The sequence below is a fragment of the Bactrocera tryoni genome, chromosome 3 (assembly GCF_016617805.1).
Source record: "Bactrocera tryoni isolate S06 chromosome 3, CSIRO_BtryS06_freeze2, whole genome shotgun sequence".
NCBI classification, from domain to species: domain Eukaryota; kingdom Metazoa; phylum Arthropoda; class Insecta; order Diptera; family Tephritidae; genus Bactrocera; species Bactrocera tryoni.
Genome location: NC_052501.1, coordinates 10316272 through 10335427, shown reverse-complemented (window position 1 = coordinate 10335427; position 19156 = coordinate 10316272). Strand labels below are relative to the sequence as shown.

The following is a 19156-nucleotide window of genomic DNA, read 5'->3' as shown; positions in this document are numbered from 1 at the left end:
ATCATTTATTTGTAATTTTCTCGTTGTGTTTGTTTTTTCACTTGTTTCTGCAAATTGTTGTTGCTTTCGCTCGCAGTTTTTGGTATATTTTGCTCAAATTATTCTCTGAGCAATTGAATAATGTGAAGTGTTTTACAATAACAACAATTGTTGATTGATTTCTTATCTTAATCGCTTTGAAGATGTTTTGAGAAATGTTCCAAACACTTAAAGTTGGTAATAAGTGTTTTAAAGCCTCTTCTAAGTGTTAAACATAATTATTACTTTCTTTCCGAAGACTGTCAGGCGTTAACGACAAGGCTAAATCTATTTATCCAGGTACTACTAATCAGGATCTGTAAATATAATGGGAAACAATTTCTCCAACTCAAAATTTTTATAAAGAACAAGTAAGGAAGGGCTAAGTTCGGGTGCAACCGAACATTTTATGCTTTTGCAACTTTGAGAAATAAAAGCCAGGGAACTACTTTAAGGTGTAAAACCAATCATATTGAGTAAAGTCAGTCGAATGTTCGAAAATCCTGATACTAGTTATATAGGTTCTAGGTCAAGTTTTCATTCAAATATATCTATTTTAGGCACAATTATACACTGTTTTGAATAAAACTCGATCTCTTATTTTCATTGGGATAATTCACATATTAGCCGTTACATGCGGTACAAAGTCACATGGACATGGTTAAGCGAAGTACTGGTGCTATTCAACCAATTTTTGACATACAAACAAACCATTATAAAAAAGGGATTAGCTCTTACTTTCAGTTATATATATCAGACATTGATCGACATTTTCGTTCAAAAGTCAAATATAGATAATGGGGTCCCCATACATATTCGGTAACTAGGGTCTTGAACAGTTTTGGTTGGACAGTTTTTGGTCATAAAGAGGCATACACCAAATATATTATTTTTGCAATGTTTTATCCCATTATATTAATTGCTTCTTGATTTTTGTACTGGAAACTGAACGAATCAAGTGGAATTTCAAATTATGCTATATGGGAAGGAGGCATGGTTGTTGTCCGATTTCGTTCATTTTCACAATGTGACATAAAAATGTAAAAAGAATACCACGTACTGAATTTTGTCGAAATCGGTCGGGTCCCGAGATTTGGGATTTCACCAAAAAGTAGGCGGTGCCACGCCCATCGTCCAATTTTCACAGGAACTCTCATAAAGCTCTTTCATACCATCTCGGTGGTAAAATTTAATATATCTGTCGTACGAGTATTTAGTTGTGGATTTATCACGCTTTATGTAGTTTTTAATAGTACCGTTATACGGGGAAAGAGCGGTATCAGCCTCTGATTTTATCCATTTTCACATTGTGGGTAGAAGTTTCTATGAGATTTATACTCACCAAATTTGGTTGTTGTAGCTTAAGTAGTATAGGAGATACTTATGTACATTAAACTTGTTGAAGGGCAGGGCCACGCCCACTTTTTTAACAGGTGCTCCTTTCTGCTGCGATCCTCTGTACCTAATTACAGATTTATATCTGAGTTTAGTGCTTAGTTATGGCACTATATACATATGTTATCGGTTAATGGCGATTTGTGGGCGGGGCAGTGGTCATGGGCTCATCTAAGAAGGAACTAAGGAATCTACATATCAAGTTTCATGATAATATCTGAATTTTTACTCAAGTAATTTCAAATATATATATATAACCTACCATTTTTGTATTATGATTGCCATTTACTTCAAAATTATCCTCAGTTCGACCAAAATCAATGCATTGTCTCTAAATTTCTTCCCAGCGGGTGCTATCTTGAGTGCTCATATCGGAAGAATTACACTTATGGTTGTATCATCGATTGACTAGTTTCATCGGTGAAAATTTTGAACGGTCTTAGAAAGCTAAATCTTACATAACTTATAGATCAGCAATAGGCCTAGAGCTCTGCTCAAGAGAAGTATGGTTAAAAAATATAAATTCAAACCAAGAAAGCAAAAAACAAGTACCAATAATAAATTTTCGGACGCACTAACAAGATAACACCTGACAAAAAGCTCCTAGAACCAAAAAAATGGTATAGGACTACTCTGTTTTATCTTCGCCATCTTGTAAAGAACAAAACATCTACCTATCGAACAAATACCTACTTCTTTTCCATATTTGCATGTTGTGTATAAAAGGTCTTCGCCTTATTCCAGAAATCCACTTCATGCAACAGGGAACAAAGGCAAACAGGAAGAGTTAATGAAAATAAAATAAAAGTTGTGAATGAGAGAAAGGAAGTAGCAAAGCTCCTGTAAGTTAATCGACTTTTATGGCAAACTGCGAGTGCAAACTTAATTAAAACTTGGTGTGTGCTCATTAACGGTGTTGTAATTCAACTTTACATACAAACTGACATGCACAGTAGACAGACTAAGAAAAAAGGCCAGAGTATACCACCTTAATTCCATGCAAGAAAAAAGAGAGAGAAGGAAAATGCCACTGCAGAGTGAAGATGTTAATAAAAGTCTGCACAAGTTTACATGCATACATACAGAAATATATATATACGAGTATATACATATATATATACTATACTATATAGCAACTAATCGCTTTCTTTCATTAGCTATGAAGTTTTCCGCTTAAATCAGCGTGCCACCACACTCTACATAGCAGCTTTAAAGTCATTTCGAGGGCTTTGATATGAAAGTTTGAGCAACAGTGAGCCAGTTGAGCGCAGTAAGTAGTTAAAAGATATAATGAAAAGTTGAGCATAATTATAAGAAAGAGTATCAAAAAGTTATGTATATAATACACACAATGAAAAGAGAGCAATAAACAGTTAAATTATTGATTGCTAAAACTTTAATTACTTAGTTGGAACTAGCTGGAAAAGGTAAAGTCTGAAGAACTGATCTACGCTTGATGATGCCGGATATTGACTTCCTGAAAACTATACTAAAAATGCAAATAAATAAATATAAAGTGCGAAAACTAGTTTTGAAAGATAAATTACTTCATTGATTACTCTCTGATCTCTCTTGAATATTCTGATATAAACTAAAACTTTCATACAATTGTTAGCTGTTCGAATGTGAGCCGGACTGGTCCTTTAAAAAATTTGAAAAATCGAGATTGTTTAAAGTTTTGTGCTTCTTATGGAATCATGGCTATGGAATCGTCGCAAAGATCGCAGAAGGTTTTTGGGAAACCTACTATATCACGAAACAAATATTATGAATATGATGTCGAAGCTGTTGAAAAGTCTGGCGATTGGTGCTACCAAAATTAGTCGGAACCAAAAACTCCAAAATTCCTTCTAGGCACTGAAAGCCATCCCAGTCGAGACATGTAGCAAGTGTATTTGGAATTGGATTAATCGTTGGCATGCCGTGTTTTGCCAGGCAGGATCAAATTTGATCAAATGTAAATAATTATGCGCCATTAAATGTAACATGAAAACCCTTGAGTGTAGGTTTCTATAAAAACGGAACTAGTACGTCGTGCTGTGAAGTATTAATAAATTAAATAGATTTGATAAGAGATTGAGGCAGATTGTTGAATTATTTTTAACAGACTCCTTTCTCAACCTAAACGACGACGAAAGCTTAAAGTTAAGATGCTCTTCTTCTTATTTGTCGTAGACACTGGTTACGCGGCTGTAGCAGAGTTAACAACAGTGCGCCAGTTGTTTCTTCTTTTCGCAATTTGGCGCCAATTCTATATATCAAGTCTAGCCAGGTCCTTTTCCACCTGTTCTCTCCAAGGAAGTGGAGGTATTTTTCTTCCTCTGCCTCCCCCGGCTGGTACTGTGTCGAATATTGTCAGGGCTGGAGTGTTTTCATCCATTTGAACGACGTGACCTATTCAGGGTAGCCGCTGTTTCTTGATTCGCTAAACTAAGTATGTCAATTGCGTCATATATCGTGTACAGCTCATCGTTCCACAGATTGTAATACTCACTGCTGCCAATGGGCAAAGAAACATAAATCTTCTGCACAACCTTTTCTTTGGACACCCCTAATTCCGACTCATCAGACGATGCCATTGTTCATGCATTCGCACCATATAGCAGAACGGGGATGATGAGTAGCTTGGAATGTGACAAGAATTCGTTCTTTGTTCTTCGAAAGAATACTTTAACTTTCAATTGACTACTCAGACCGAAGTAGCACCTGCAGGATTGCGAGGCTGACATTGTTGTTGGCGTTAATACTGGATCCGTAATAGACGAAATTATCTACGACTTCCAAGTTATGACTGTCAACGTGACGTTGCAGCCAAATGGCGAGTGCGACGACTGTTTGTTTGAAGATAGGAGATATTTCGTTTTGACCTCGTTCACTACCAGATTCATTTTCATAGCTTACCTATCCAGTTTAGAGAAAGCACAAATAACGCGGCTATTGAGGCCAATATACTATACCTCTACTTCTTTGGATACTTTAGACTTCTTACTTAAAATTAAGTTACTTTAAGGTCATTTTTGTGTTATTGCTAATTTTCATTTATTACATAAATTTCTAAATTATAAATAAGTTTTACTCTGTAACATTCTTTCTTATGCGACTCATGCGCCTACAATCGGTCTATTGTTTTTGAACGCTAGCTTGCGAGCGATTGGCTCGGAGTCCTGTTTGAGTAACATTCGGCTTCCAATTGAGTGATCGGCATCTTTGGAGATTTGTGCGCTGACGACTTCGTTCTGTGCTTTTGGTGGGCTCCACTCTCCAAGCAAACAATCATTTAGACACGTTCTGCTAGTACTTAAGTCATTCACGTTCTTAACACGGGCGTTAGTAGTACACACACGTTCGGTGTCGTTGATGGCTTGATAGGAAATTGTCAATTTGTCAGCGACGCGCTCCGATGTGACGGTTATGTTAAACAAATTCGGGCTGTTATCGTCAGACTGTTAAGATAAACAGAGGGATGAAGGAAATCAATATGTATACTAGGTAAATACTTATTTAGAAAAATATTTAAATGCAAGTAGGGATGATATTAGGTTAAAGTTTCAGTTAATCAATATTTTTTAGGAACCTTCCACTAAATTTGTAATTGATTAATTTTTCAGTTTCAGGCGAACACTTACCGCCTTATTGTAGCATTGGAAGAACTCCAAACCATCAGAGATACTTTCGCAAGCAGCCAAAGATGAGCAAAGTGAGTGACCATCATCCAAAAGATCTTGACGTTCCAAAGCACTTTGCTCCGAAAGCAATTTCTTTGCCGCCGTTGCCGTATTTTTGCAATCGTTGTACTCCTTGTAGTAGACTTCATTGATCGCCGTCTGATTATCCAAATACCAATCGAAACAGGCATCGGTTTCCTCAGCTCCGACGGCTGAGCCACGGGTCAATTGCAATGTCTGCACCACCTGACGTAGGGCCAAGTTTTGCTGGTCAAGCAATGGCTGCCAATCTACAGGCGATTGCGCTAAGGCGCTGCTGGCAATTGTTGCCAATAGCAAGAAGAGCAGTGACTTTGTTGCCATCTTACGCATTTTTTTCTTTGAAGTACTTTGTGTGTTTATAAATTTTTTAAATATTTTTGTATATGATTTTGTCGAAGAAATTTTAAACTTCAAATCGCTGTTCACTGTTTCCTTCACACCTGTCTCACTTGAACTTCCAACTGTTAATGATGTTCTAAAGCACCCTTAACCAGTTTTTATATGAGTGCGGACTGTTTTGGTGGGGGCTTTCTTGGTAATTATATTGCATTAGTCACTTTGATTTGTTCAATTTAATCTTATTTTTATAACAACATACAATGCATTGATGTATTATGTAAGCAGTAGTTCGTAATCTTTAAAACAAGAGTTGCTTTCACATATTTTTAACATTTTAAATTCGTTATCAACTGATGTGGCTGTTGACAAGTGGCTGATAGGTGGAATTGACATGTTTGGTACGTTTGCACCAGACGTTTTGGTTTCGATTGGCGCATAATAATTATCCAATTCTAAGAAATACAATTTTTTCCTGTGCGTATCCGGAAACAACAGTAGTAATACTTAATATGAGGCGAAATATTTCAAATTAATATTATTTTACAGAAATAGTCAATAATTTAATCGTTTCCTTATGATAATTTTGACTGAATCATACCTCAATATATTCTAAAAATAAATATCATTTATTTATCTAAATGTTTATCGACGTGTACACATCTATACTAATACCTTGTGATCCGAAAATTGTAAGAAAAACTTAAAGTATTTCTTTACTCATCAATATTTACTCTAGAGTCTTCAAAGTAATCCCCACCAGATGTAATACATTCATGCCAACGATTTTTCCAATTCTCGAAACACTTTTCATAAACACTTTTTGCATGGCCTTCTTCAGCAAAATTTGTTTTATCTCTTCGATTCCAATTTAGCCATAAGCGTCTGTCTGTAAGGTTATACGCGAACTAGTACTTATATTTGCGTAGCGTCGGTCTGAAATTTTGCATATCTTCGCCTTTATTGGTGTCGACATCACGACTTGTTTTGTTCCTTTCATTGGGGGTGTTTTCTTACGTGGCGGGTCCCAAACCCTAAGGAGGAATGTTTCGCCTTCTCACTTTAGTTCACCTTCAAGCGGATGTTTTTTGGCTACACAGAGGATACTTGGTCAATGGTTGGAAGTCGGGAGCTGCTTGAGTTATATGTGAAAGAATCGTTTCTGGCCACTGCCAAGTGCATAGCGCTAAGAGAGCTTTCCTCACTTGCGTGTCCTTATATATAGTATATGTAGTTCCATACTCTTTTCTTTATGGAATATCATTTTGTAAAGACAAGAATTAGAGAGACGGAAAACATACTTCGACATGTTGAGGTTGCTAAATGATATTAAAAAGTGAATTATATTAATCATTCATCTGCAGACTACAAGGTAGCGGTAATCTATAAGCGCTAAACTGTATTGGTTATTTGGACGGACATCAATATCGGTAATTTTTATTAGACTTCAGTTGCTTTCCAATAAAAAGAATATGTCACTCTTTTTAGTTTAATTAAGAGAACTGATAGCCGAGAGCCACGAATGAAGACTTAGAAGCAGACGAATATAAATGCCGAAATTTTAGTAAATTACCAAAATTAATGTAATAGTGACGTCTTTAGAAAAGTGGGGATATATTTATGAAACACCTCCACTCTCTCATATCAGGCACACTCTCCTCTACGAACTTTAAAAACATTAAAAAAAAACCAAGCACACCTATTGCAACACAACCCTTAGATACAGATCACTACGTGGCACTTCAAATTACCCCATATTGTTGTGATACTACGTGCTGTTCCCGCCGCACCGTTTTATTTTGCATTTTATAATGCCAATTCCGTTATGCGCGCCGCTTCCATGCACCGCATAACCTTTTCGCCGCATCACACTCCATTGCAAGCGAACTCTGTAAATTGGCGGTTGTGGTTATGGCGACACTTGCTTTACTAGGTGTAGGTGGCAAGCGCAATGTGAACGTGGCATAGACGCTGCCACATTTTGCTGCCGGGCACATGTCAGTGGTCCATGCAATGCACTGCCACAGCAAGTTGCAACTTGCACGGCATAAATGCAGCGTTGAAGCGGTAAATGAAGCCAATATCTTATGCAGTGTTAGCTGTTGCGTCAGACTGTGACAATATTGCAGGCGCGCGTGGGCGTCCCTATCAGCGCCGCTTAATATGATATGAATGAGTAAGAGCCAAAGTTGTGAAGTAAAAAGGCAGTAAAAGAAAGCGAAAAGCGAAAAAAAGTTGTGTAAAAAAAAACGAAATGCAAAAACAAAAAACTCAACTTAAGAAGACAGTTAAGCGACGCGACGCGGCGGGCACTTGCGTTGGAAAGCGTTGCTGCTGGGTAATGAGATGCAACAGCAGCGCGCAGGCGTGCAGCGGCAAACACGCGCACACAATGGCACTCCAGCATCCCAGCACCCAACACAAACACAAACAAGCAAACAAAATTGTAATTAAGATATGCAAATGAAGCAAAGATATGACTTCGAGCGTGTGCGCAACGCGTTTTGCCGCCAAGCGCGTAGGGTGTAATCGGCGGCATGGATGCAAGCGTCGAATGTGGGGACTTAGCAGCGAGTTGAAGTATGCAAAATGTAGTGTAAATTTGTACATTTAATAAAATGTGTACCCGCTACTTACGCTCCACTGGATCTGCTGGTTGGCTTGCTTGTTTGTTTGTTTGTTTGTGTGGCAGCGCGCAGCTTGTTTGAAATTACTATGCAAGCGCCGGGCTTGTCTCCTTGAGTGACACTGAATGACATCATCACAACATCGTCAAATATTTATCAAGTCAATTATAAACTAAATAAAATTTTCCGCATTTATGCCTGCAGTCGGCGAAAGGCAAAGGTTTCCAGGCGACAGAGACAGCAGCCACTTCGGCGTTTGAATGAAGATGCGGAAGAGGCAGCGGAAATACGGACAATGAGGGGCAACAATTCAGATGTTAGTGATGTCTGAAATTATCGGTTACAAGCTACTTAATGTATTTGAAGATAATATAGAATTAGTTGCTATATTATATTAATATAGGATTGGTTAGTCGAAAAAGTCTTTTCGTATTTTGTCAGTATACAAGGTCTGTCGCAAAAGAAACAGAACTTTTTAAATATAACTGTTTCTGGTGGCGCCACCTATTGGTGGGTATGAAATGAAAAGTTTGATCTCTTGTTGACATTTCGTAAAAATTTTAAGACAATTGGATAACTACAATCGATGTTATCGATCAAAAAGTGACAGCAGCTTTTGGTCATCGGTCGTAAAATGCATTTTGAACAAAGAGCAAATATTAAATTTTGTTTTAAACTTGGGAAAACGTTTACTGAAGCATTTGAAATGATGAAAAAGTCTATGGTGATCAGTGCCTATCCAATAGTAACGTGCATGAGTGGTTTAAACGATTCCAAGAAGGTCGTGAGAACCTCTGTGACGATCAGAAGTCGGTCGTCTTCAGAAGTCAAAAATAAAGACAATGCTGACTTGTTTTTACGATTCCGAGGGTATTGTACACCGAGAGTTCGTCCCACCTGGCCAAACGATTAATGCTGTGTTTTACCATGGTGTTATGAAGCGTCTTTTTTCACGCATTCGTCGTGCTCGACCACAATACCGTAAGGCAGGGTCCTGGCGCCTGTTGCATGATAATGCGCCGTGTCATCGGTCGACGCTTGTCACTGCTTTTTTGACAAAAAACTCCGTATTAACCATTAATCACTCACCCTACTCACCTGGCCCGGCACCCCGCGATTTTTACCTATTTGGAAAACTTCATTTGCCCATGAAAGGACACTGGTTTTAGGACATTTCAGCTATCCAAAAGGCGGCGACCGATATTCTTAAGAGCATTCCGAAAAATGAAATGGGCTAAACGCTGTATCGAAGCACAAGGAAACTACTTTGAATAAAAAAATATAACTTTTGAAAACTATTAATTTTTTGTTGTTTTTTTTTAACAGTCCTGTTTCTTTTGCGACAGACCTTGTTGTGTACCTTTATCGCATTAAGCGTGCTATTAATTTTTTTCAGTCAGTATTTCTCTACACGTGTTCGTTTCAGACTCTTTAACTTATTGGGTGAACTTTGTTGCTTAGTCATGTACAGTAAGAAAACTTATATTTTGTAGCTTTCAAGAAAAATTCCCCGTTTCTGTTACCTACAATAAAAATTATTTATTATCTAAAAATTCTTTCTAAGAAATTGCTTTGAACGTGAGTGACGATTTTCTAAATATTACGTGCAAATATTTGAAATATGCAGGGTGTAGTTTAATCGTAAATTTAATAATCAGGATGACGAGAAAAGCTAAAATACGGGCGATCGGAAATAAAATTTGAGATATTTTGATAAAACTTTGTGAAAATTTTAAAAGTGGATGTCATCTTCCGACCCCGGTCACTTGGCATGTAACATTACAGTTGTACTAAAAACGCAATAAATCAATAACTAAATACGCCAGAGTCGTCAAATTTTACCTCCAAGATGGTTTAAGTAAGACTTAAGAGAGCTGGTGTGAAAATTGGACGATGGGCATGGCATAGCCAACTATTTGGTGAAATTACATATCTTGGGACTCGACTAATCGATTTCGACTACATTTGGTACGTCACATTCTCATCGTATCTCGATGTTACAGTTCAAAAATGGGCGAAATCGGACTCCAACAACATGTACTTCCCTTATAACAAAATTTTATATTGGATTTGACTCTTTCACTTTCCAGTACAAAAATCAAGATGAAATTACAAGTATAACGGGATACAATTTGGACCAATAACTCTCTTAAAGTATTCCACCTTAAGACCAAAAATTGCTCAAGTTAACTTTTGATCGAAAATGTCGGTAAATGTGTGAGATTTGCAATTGAAATTCATACAGAATTCTTTCCTGATAATAATATCGCTGTGTATCGAAAATGGATTGAATCGGGTCAATACTTCCGTGAGCACATATATCTAATACAGATTTTCGAACTTCCGTGTGACTTTATAATGGATATATCGCCAAATTATTGAGTTATCTCAATGAATATTACGGAAAGTGTTTTACTCATAAGAGTGTATCTTTGCGCCTTAAAAGATAAAATTGGGCATAAACTTGACCTAGCTCCCACATAACTAATATCAGAACTTCCAAACATCCGGCTGACTTTGCTCCATATAATTGATGATTTCATCCGAGATATCCTACAGAAATCCAAGGAAATTTTTTTAGTATTTCGTTTGATAGTAGTTAATGGATAAAATCGGAGCGACACTATCCCAACTCCCATATAATCCATGGAGCGTTCCAAAGTAAACAGAACTTTAAAAAAAAAAACAGAACAAATGGTTTTTTCGGCAAAATCAATTTACTTTATTCAAAATAGTCTCTTTCTGCTTCAATACAGCTTTTTGCACGGTCTAAAAATCATGTCGAACGAGTGTTTTAGCTCGTTGGCCGGTATGGCCGCCAGTATGCCAGTGCAAACCTTTTGAATGGCCTCTACGTCTTCATAACGCTTTCCTTTCATGAGCAAAATCGCACCAATAACACAAACATACTGACACTTAAAACGCAATAACTTCACTTCCAATCTATGAAATGTCATGAAATTCTCACTGGACAATCGATAAAGATAGCAGATTCTAACGCATCAGTCGACATATAGATGGCGCCACCAGGGGGCGCTAGATTCAAAAAGTCCTGTTTACTTTAGAACGCACCTTGTATATATTATAGGATTTTCGACTTTTCCCTTGGGGTGTTTCCTTTGGGTATTATATACATCATGGCAAACTTAGTAGACGCCGTTCGGGGTATTGTAAAATTGAAAGGGGATAATTTAAATGTTTGGAACGGAAAACTTCGTATTAATTATTTAAAACGCAAAATATTCTCGTCTATTTTCTTTAAATAGTCAAAGACTTAACTTAATTCTCATGAACTCGCCAAGATAAGAAATTCTCTTCCAAGAATTTTAACTCAATTAGCAAAGAAGAATTTATAAACTTGTATTCACGTAAACAAAAATAAATATGTGGTAGATTTGTTTCTGTTTTCACCACAGGGAAGATAAAAAACCCAGCTACTAACCGATAGCCGACTTCCTGTTGTTGTTCCTCTGTATTGCATTTTAATAAGCAGTAATTTTAGAACCTTTGAATTTTACTTCCGTAGGTTTGTTTTTGATTATTTTTCAATCGTTTGTGTCACTGCTAATAATAGCTTTTTATTTTAATTAACCTATTATTGGTTTGCCGATTAGATTGTGTCAAAGCCAATAGTGCTTTTACTATGTGGTTTGCAGCGGTTTGGTTTCATTCATTTGAGGCAGTATACATATGTATGTTATATGCACGCGTATTAGAGGCTAGACGCCAGTAAACTGATTATTATTTGTCACCTGCTTTAAATTAAGTGCCAAGTGTGCGGTAACAGTAAATGCTGATACCAAATCAAAAAAAAAGGGATTTCTTAGAAAAATTATAAATAGGTGGACGCAAATGAGTTCTACTGAACTGGCGTACACAGGTTAGATTTAGATTAAGATAACGTTGCTAAAAAATCTTTTCTTATAAAATAACAAAAAAAATGTTTTTGCTTGTGTTTGATTACTTTATACCGAAGAATGTTGCGTGGAAGAATGAAAAATTGCTAATCAGAAAATGATTGTCACGTGCTGTATTGAAATGCTGATATACATATATGATTTATTAAAATTTAGATAGAGTAAATATCTTTAAGCTAAAATTACATAGGTCTGCAAAAAAAAGCTGTTTGGACTTTTTCAATGGTTTAAAGGTAAGATATACGATTCCTCCCCTCTCTGACGCGAGCATAACAGCAATAGTGACCTTTTGTTGGTGTAATATTCATAACCCAATCTGCTATCAGCTATTTGTGCCATTCCTTATGGGATCGAAATACCAGTCCCAAAGGCCCCTGATACCTTGGAAGACTACTGTACTTGAACCCGAAAATGTACCTAAAGGAGTCTCACTAGAAAAAAACGGCCGTACCGACATAAAATTTTATATGGAATAGTCAGTGTTGATCGAAATTGTAAGTTTTGGACCAAACTATTTTTTTTAAGCAACTCTGAAGTGTAGATTTTTTTTGCAAAAATTGAGTTTTGTTACAAATCCGCCATTTTGTCAAACAAAATTAAATTTCAATTACAGTTGATTAAGTATACCTTTCTGCCATTTTACTCAAATACGTACGAATGACGTTCCTATATTATCTAACCACCGTTGTCTTCCATTATTTAGCGATAATCCTTAAACAAATATCATATACAAGACACTTATTTGTCGGACAAGCAAAATTGTTTACTCATAAAATATTTAACATTTGGTTGTAAAATGACACCCGATATTTCAGCCAGCAAATATTTACTCAAGCCAATACGAGCAATACATATCAATGTATGTATGTTCGTATGAACGTAAATTACTGTACGACTTCGCGGCGATAGTGCCGCTATTGAATTATGGGCAGCAGAAAGCTGACGAGCAACATGATAACGCAGTTTTTATTTCCGGCGAATTCCAAATATATTTACATATGTATATGAAGCGGCAGGTTCATAGTGCCAGAGTTGGTTAGTAATATTGAAGTTTTAAATGCAAACAAGGTTTCTTATTATTACTTGCTTCTACTACACGTTTTGACATAATGGGTTGTCAAAAAAGTCTTGCGGTATTTTTATTGAATTTTTTTTTTTTTTTATTGAAATTGAAATGAATTTTTGATGACTCATGCCCAGCTCTTGACCGATGCTACGGCTGCTACTATGCCGGTCTCTTTCGACCAATTCAGCGATTTTATCGCAATTTTCGACGACAGGCCTTCCGGAGCGTGGCGCATCTTCGACCACCTCTACACCAGAACGAAAACGTTGAAACCATCGTTGTGCGGTGGAAATGGAAACTGTATCGGGTTCATAAACTGCACAAATTTTATTGGCGGTTTGAGATGCATTTTTGCCTTTATCGTAGTAGTACTGTAAAATATGCCGTATTTTCTATTTATTTTGCTCCATGTTTGCGACGCTATAACTCACGAACGACATAAAAGAAACGACAATCAATCAAACATGTGTTAGCGCGTGAAATGAGCTTTACAAAAAGGTATAGCATGACCCGATGCGACGAATAAAACTAAAACTACGCGCTTTCAACGCCAACTAGCGAAAATACCGCAAGACTTTTTTGACAACCTATTATATGATTGGAATTTATCATCAGAACTCCTGTATTGCAGTTATGACTGGACTGGGGATGTTGGTCAAAGTTATCATACGAAACCTTATCAATTTTGCTGGAATACCAATTTATGAATTATACATGCAGCCGTAAATCTACTTAAAGTTAATAAATTTGGAGAGGCTTCTATTGTTTTTTTATTGAGGTCGTTTGTAATGTTTTATGTAAACCAAGTAATTTTAGATTCCCTAGCAGCTCTTAAAAGTTCACAGTCGCACTTTTCTAAAACTTTACGCGAACTTAGTAAACCAATATTGCGAACATTTTTTTTAACAAACCAAATATGTATTATTTTAATCGACCACTTTTTGCCATTTTTCCGCTAGAAACATTTTTCCATCAGTCTAAGACTTTTTTGGTTTCTCGACGAAAAACTGCGACAAATAATTTTCACCGACTTCTCTTGAAGGCAACTTTACTCCATTAAAGGAGTTCTGCATTGACCGAAACAAATGGTAGTCCGATGGAGCAAGGTCAGGGCTATATGGTGGATGCATCAAAACTTTCCAACCAAGCTCTCCCAGTTTTTGCCGAGTCATCAAAGATATGTGTGGTCTAACGTTGTCCTAATGGAAGACAAAGCCTTTTCTGTTGATCAGTTCAGGCCGTTTTTTCCGATTGCTTGATCCAATCTCATCAGTTGTTGGCAGTAAAATGTAGAGTCAATCGTTCGACCAGGCTGGAGCAGCTCATAGTGGATGATTCCTTTCCAATTCCACCAAACAGTCAGCATAACCTTTTGAGGCGTTTATCCTGGCCCAACCCCTTTTTAAATGGTTCGAAACCATTTGATGATTAATGTTTAGTTCTTTAGCGATGTCATGGCTACTTATGTGACGCTCCTGGTCAATTTTTTACATAATTTCATCGTCTTTTTCGACGATAGGTCGACCAGAGTTAGATGCATCTTTCAAAACAAAATTTCCAGTACGGAAGCGACTGAACCATTGTTGTGCTACACGAACTGATACAGCATCGTCTCACGAAACTTCACTAATTTCATTGGAAAATATAGGGAATTTCTTCATTATTTCCACTCATTTTTCAACCACGAATTTAATTTTTATTGCTTAAATGAAGCTTAGATCTCTCCTTTCCAACACTATATGGTATGGCACTGGCGATATTCGACTGCAACGACATCTATTGAGAAAACACGAACAGATGGAGACGTTAGTAAAATCAAACTTCCTTTTAAATAAGATTAGTTACAAAAAATTATGTTACTAGTTTAAAATAGTTAGTTGAAAAGTATTTTCCATGGCGCTTTAGTGAACACAACTTTCGTGTATAGCTAAGATATTTTAATATTTCAAATTTTATTTATTGTCCATAAGTGTCACTTGTTTCATTAAATCGGAAGAAAGTGTCATTGAAATATCTGGAATATTAGCTGGAATGCCGCAAAACCCTACACCAAGACGTATATAAAAGCACAGGAAATTATAGCAAAATTCAGTATTTGCAGAATTTCCACACATGTCGGGCAACGAGGCTTATAACACTTCCGAGAATATATCCTAAAGTGAAAATGATAATGTGTGCTTCCAAAGTATTGATGCTTTCGGTGTTTCTAATAACGCCGTTTTGCTTCAAATGTGAAGAGTCGTCGGTGGTGAAGAACGCAAATATCTGCTACTCGCATTTTAAAAGAAAACTCGAAGTTGCGCAAGACGCGCTTGAAAGTGTAGTTAGAGGTTGCAGTGACAGCGATTTGTTTTGTAAAAATATCGCGAATAAAGAATTTTTATTACGAAAGATACAAATCGCAAGAGAAGTCCAGTACTGTAAAAGAGCAAAATGTGATAAAAATTTTAGAAGACTAGGCAAGCAAACTGTGAAAAACCGATTAAAGCGGGAGTATTGTAAGAAATTCTTAACACTTGAAAGCACATATAACACACATAGAAAACGTAGGAGTGCTACTGACAGCTCGGAATATTCCGAGGAAAGTGATTTGTGGTCAGCGTCAGAAGAAGACAGTGAGACAACGAGCGATTCGAAGTCACTTGATACGAGCTACAGTGATTCTTCGCTCTATAGCGTTTCGAGTGCTGAGTCAAGCGAATCCGCATCGCAGAACGCAGATAGTGAAATATCATCTAGTAGCGAATCAGAGCGCTCTAGCGCTTTTAATGATGATGTTAAATCAAATGGGTCTGAGTCTACATATTCTAGTGGTGGATCTTTGGTGTCTGAAACAGACGAAACCGATCAGAATATTAATGAATTCGAAACAGCTGAAACTTCAGAGAGTGATACTGACGAATCTTCAATATATGAAAGCTGGGAGTCGTCAGAGTCTAACACTTCGGAATTTTCAGCGTCTGAAAGTGATGAAACTTCAGAGTCTAAGACTGACGAATCATCAGATTCTGAATTTTGGAAATCTTCAGATTTCGATAGCGATGAAAGCTCACAGTTCTCAACTGATGAATCCTTGGAGTCTGAATCTGAAATCTCGCTTTCTTCAGATTCCGAAACTGACGAAACTTCACAGCACGAAAGTTACGAATGTTCTGAGTCTGAATCAGAAACTCGAACATCTTCCGAATCAGAAATTGACGAAACATCAGAGTGCAAATCTGAAACGTCTTCAGAATCAGAATGTGAAGAGTCACACGAGTTTTCATCTTTATTAAAAACCGACGAACCACGCTCTACTAGCATCAAAACCACTAAAATTTTTACTACAATCACGCCAACCACTTCAACATTCTTGCAATCCGAGCCACCAAGTATACCCACTACTTCTTCGGGAGGAACTGCTTCAACGTCCAATGCTGACGCTTCGCAGCGTACGACCGATAAGTCCACAACATTAGCTGATATAACAAGTATTTCCACCACTTCCGATGCCATTGCAACCACATTAACAATTGTGAGAACCGATTCAACCAGTATTCCCACCACTTCTTCCGAAAAAACTGCATCAACATCAAATGCTGAAGCTTCGCACCATACCACTGATAGTTCTACAAAAGCATCTGATATAACTGACTTTTCAACCACAACCGATGCCATCGCAACCACTTTAATAACCATGGGAGTCGATTCAACAAGTATTATCTCCACTTCTTTCGGAGGAACTTCGTATCAATTGCAATCGAATCCGACGCAACCACCTTCTTTGAGACCGAGTCTACGAGTATTGCAGTTCTACAAAATATCTGATATAACTTCGAAAACCGAGCCAACAAGCATTCCCACTACGTCTTCCGGGGAAACTCCATCTATAACGAATTTTTAGTTCTACAGATGCATCTGGGAAAAAAAAGAGTTTTCAAGCACAACCGAATTCAACGCAACCTGGCCAACCTCCTTTAGTACCGAATAAACGAATTATTGCTCCGTTCTCCCTGTTCCTTATGAATTGAGCCAACAAATAATCTGTCCACTTATTCATTTTTGATCCATGTGGAGTTTTTCCATGACTAATTTCTTAATTTGGTCGTTCGGGAATAGCCAGTAATATTAATTAGGTGATAAGTGTAAAGTTTACGATCTTAGTTATCTCTTCCATTTGTTGTTATAGGCCAGCGAAGTCGCTCAGCATGCTATCTTTATTGACGGAAGTAATTTATAAGTTTTTAATCGATCATATGGGGACTATGGGGAAGGAACGGCAACAGCAATTTGTGAATAGAGAGATTGTTCATGTACCCGAAAGCGGTTAGTTATATAAATTTATAGGTTCGTATGTTTGAATGTGTATGTATGTATTAAGATAAAGAAATTGCAAAATCTGCGGCTAAACAATAAATTTTTGAAACGACATCGGCTTTTTATTGAGCATTTATGGATGTTGTAAAATAATTTTACAAATCCAAAAGAACCATATTACCTATAAAATTGTGAATATTCCCGGTAGTGGCCCCAGTTATACGTTAGCGGCCAATCGGAACGTACAAATTGCTTGTATTCAATCGCAAGTCTAAAAGAGTTTACAGTGAAATAAACTTAGTGAAGAAATTGAAATTAGCAAAGAGGATAAACGAGAGAACATACCAAAAATTTATACGAAATGTACAAGTTATCGATTATTCTGCTAAGCCTTTTAGCAGCCACGGCTTTCGGTGCCTCAACGAACAATTTGCTTAGGAGTACAGAGATCAATTTATTGCAATTAATGGTGGACACGCGAGCCAATCAACGCGCCAACCCCGAGCAAAGCTTGGCTTGCTTCGATTATTATCTTAAAGTGTTCGACGATCTCAATGAGGAGTACCGACTTGGATTTGCTGCCTGCTTGGACACCGCCGAAGATGATAGGAGCAAGGTTGACGCTGCTACACAACCAGAACGCGATGCGATTGAAGCGTCGGCCAAGTCTTCTTGTGAGGCACTGAACGCTTGCGCACAGCTTGTTGGATCAATCGAATACTTCAGTTGCTTTTCAAGTACTGTAAGTAGAAACTGACCGCCTATGACTTATGGGAAATATTGTTTAATTAAATATTATTATTTTTTAGGGCAAAGACAATACCGAAAGCATGTACGAGATTTCAGCAGATGCTGGCGAAACTTTAGCAAATGTACGCGAAAGCTATCGCTTAATAGAAAATGCTGAACACCGCTGTACGAATGCATCTGAACGTGAATATGTGGAGAATACCTATAAGGCTAATCAGGAATTACAAAGCTGTCTTAGAGGTGAATCGGCAGTGCCGACGACCCTCGCTCCAACACCTACTTCTCCCTCAGAAACAAGCCCGGGAGAAACAGAATCAACAGCGGCACCAACCGAGTCAACTCCAGGCACTCCTGAACCTACAGGCGCACCAACCGAGTCGACAACGGGGGCACCCGGAGAGACAGAATCAACAGCGGCACCAACCGAGTCAACTCCAGGTACTCCTGAACCTACAGGCGCACCAACAGAGTCGACAACAGGGGCACCCGGAGAGACAGAATCAACAGCGGCACCAACCCAGTCAACTCCAGGTACTCCTGAACCTACAGGCGCACCAACAGAGTCGACAACAGGGGCACCCGGAGAGACAGAATCAACAGCGGCACCAACCGAGTCAACTGCAGATACTCCTGAACCAACAGCCTCACCAACAGAGTCGACCTCGGATGCTCCAGCTGTAACTGAAGACGCTGGAACAACTACGAATAGTGATTTCATGCCAGAAGAAGACCTGTTTGCTATGAGGAAACTGCTTGCTAAACTAAAAAGTAGACTTGCAGTGAGCAAACATTAAGAGCATAATAGTTGAAACTGACTAAAAAAATACCAAAATTTATTATAATCCGAACATCTATGTACTTTGACAGAAAAACAGTATTATATAGAAAATTGAAAAACCCTGTATTTGAAATTATTTAATATTAAATATTACTTCGAGTAATAAGAAACCCATTTTGAAAAAATTCGATAGAAATATTAACAAATTATGAACGAGCAAAAATACAATCGCTATTCGATAAATATACTCCCATTATTTAAATCAA

The 19156-nt window shown here is 37.5% G+C and overlaps 3 protein-coding genes across 3 annotated transcripts; 2 read left to right on the top strand and 1 right to left on the bottom strand.

Moving 5' to 3' along the window:
* Nucleotides 1-4446: 4446 nt before the first annotated feature.
* On the bottom strand, nt 4447-5520 carry LOC120771940. Its single transcript, XM_040100238.1, has 2 exons — nt 5040-5520; nt 4447-4856 (listed from the first exon to the last, which is right to left on the bottom strand). Exons 1-2 carry the CDS (start codon nt 5448-5450, stop codon nt 4515-4517), a joined length of 753 nt encoding a protein of 250 aa, XP_039956172.1. The 5' UTR covers nt 5451-5520; the 3' UTR covers nt 4447-4514.
* A 9343-nt stretch (nt 5521-14863) lies between these two features.
* Nucleotides 14864-17367, top strand: LOC120773081 (clumping factor A-like). Its single transcript, XM_040102031.1, has 3 exons — nt 14864-14871; nt 15608-17167; nt 17235-17367. Exons 1-2 carry the CDS (start codon nt 14864-14866, stop codon nt 16947-16949), a joined length of 1350 nt encoding a protein of 449 aa, XP_039957965.1. The 3' UTR covers nt 16950-17167; nt 17235-17367.
* A 217-nt stretch (nt 17368-17584) lies between these two features.
* Nucleotides 17585-19156, top strand: LOC120772739 (proteoglycan 4-like). The gene is made up of 2 exons (XM_040101500.1): nt 17585-18104; nt 18172-19156. The coding sequence occupies exons 1-2, from the start codon at nt 17724-17726 to the stop codon at nt 18904-18906; spliced, it is 1116 nt and encodes a 371-aa protein (XP_039957434.1). The 5' UTR covers nt 17585-17723; the 3' UTR covers nt 18907-19156.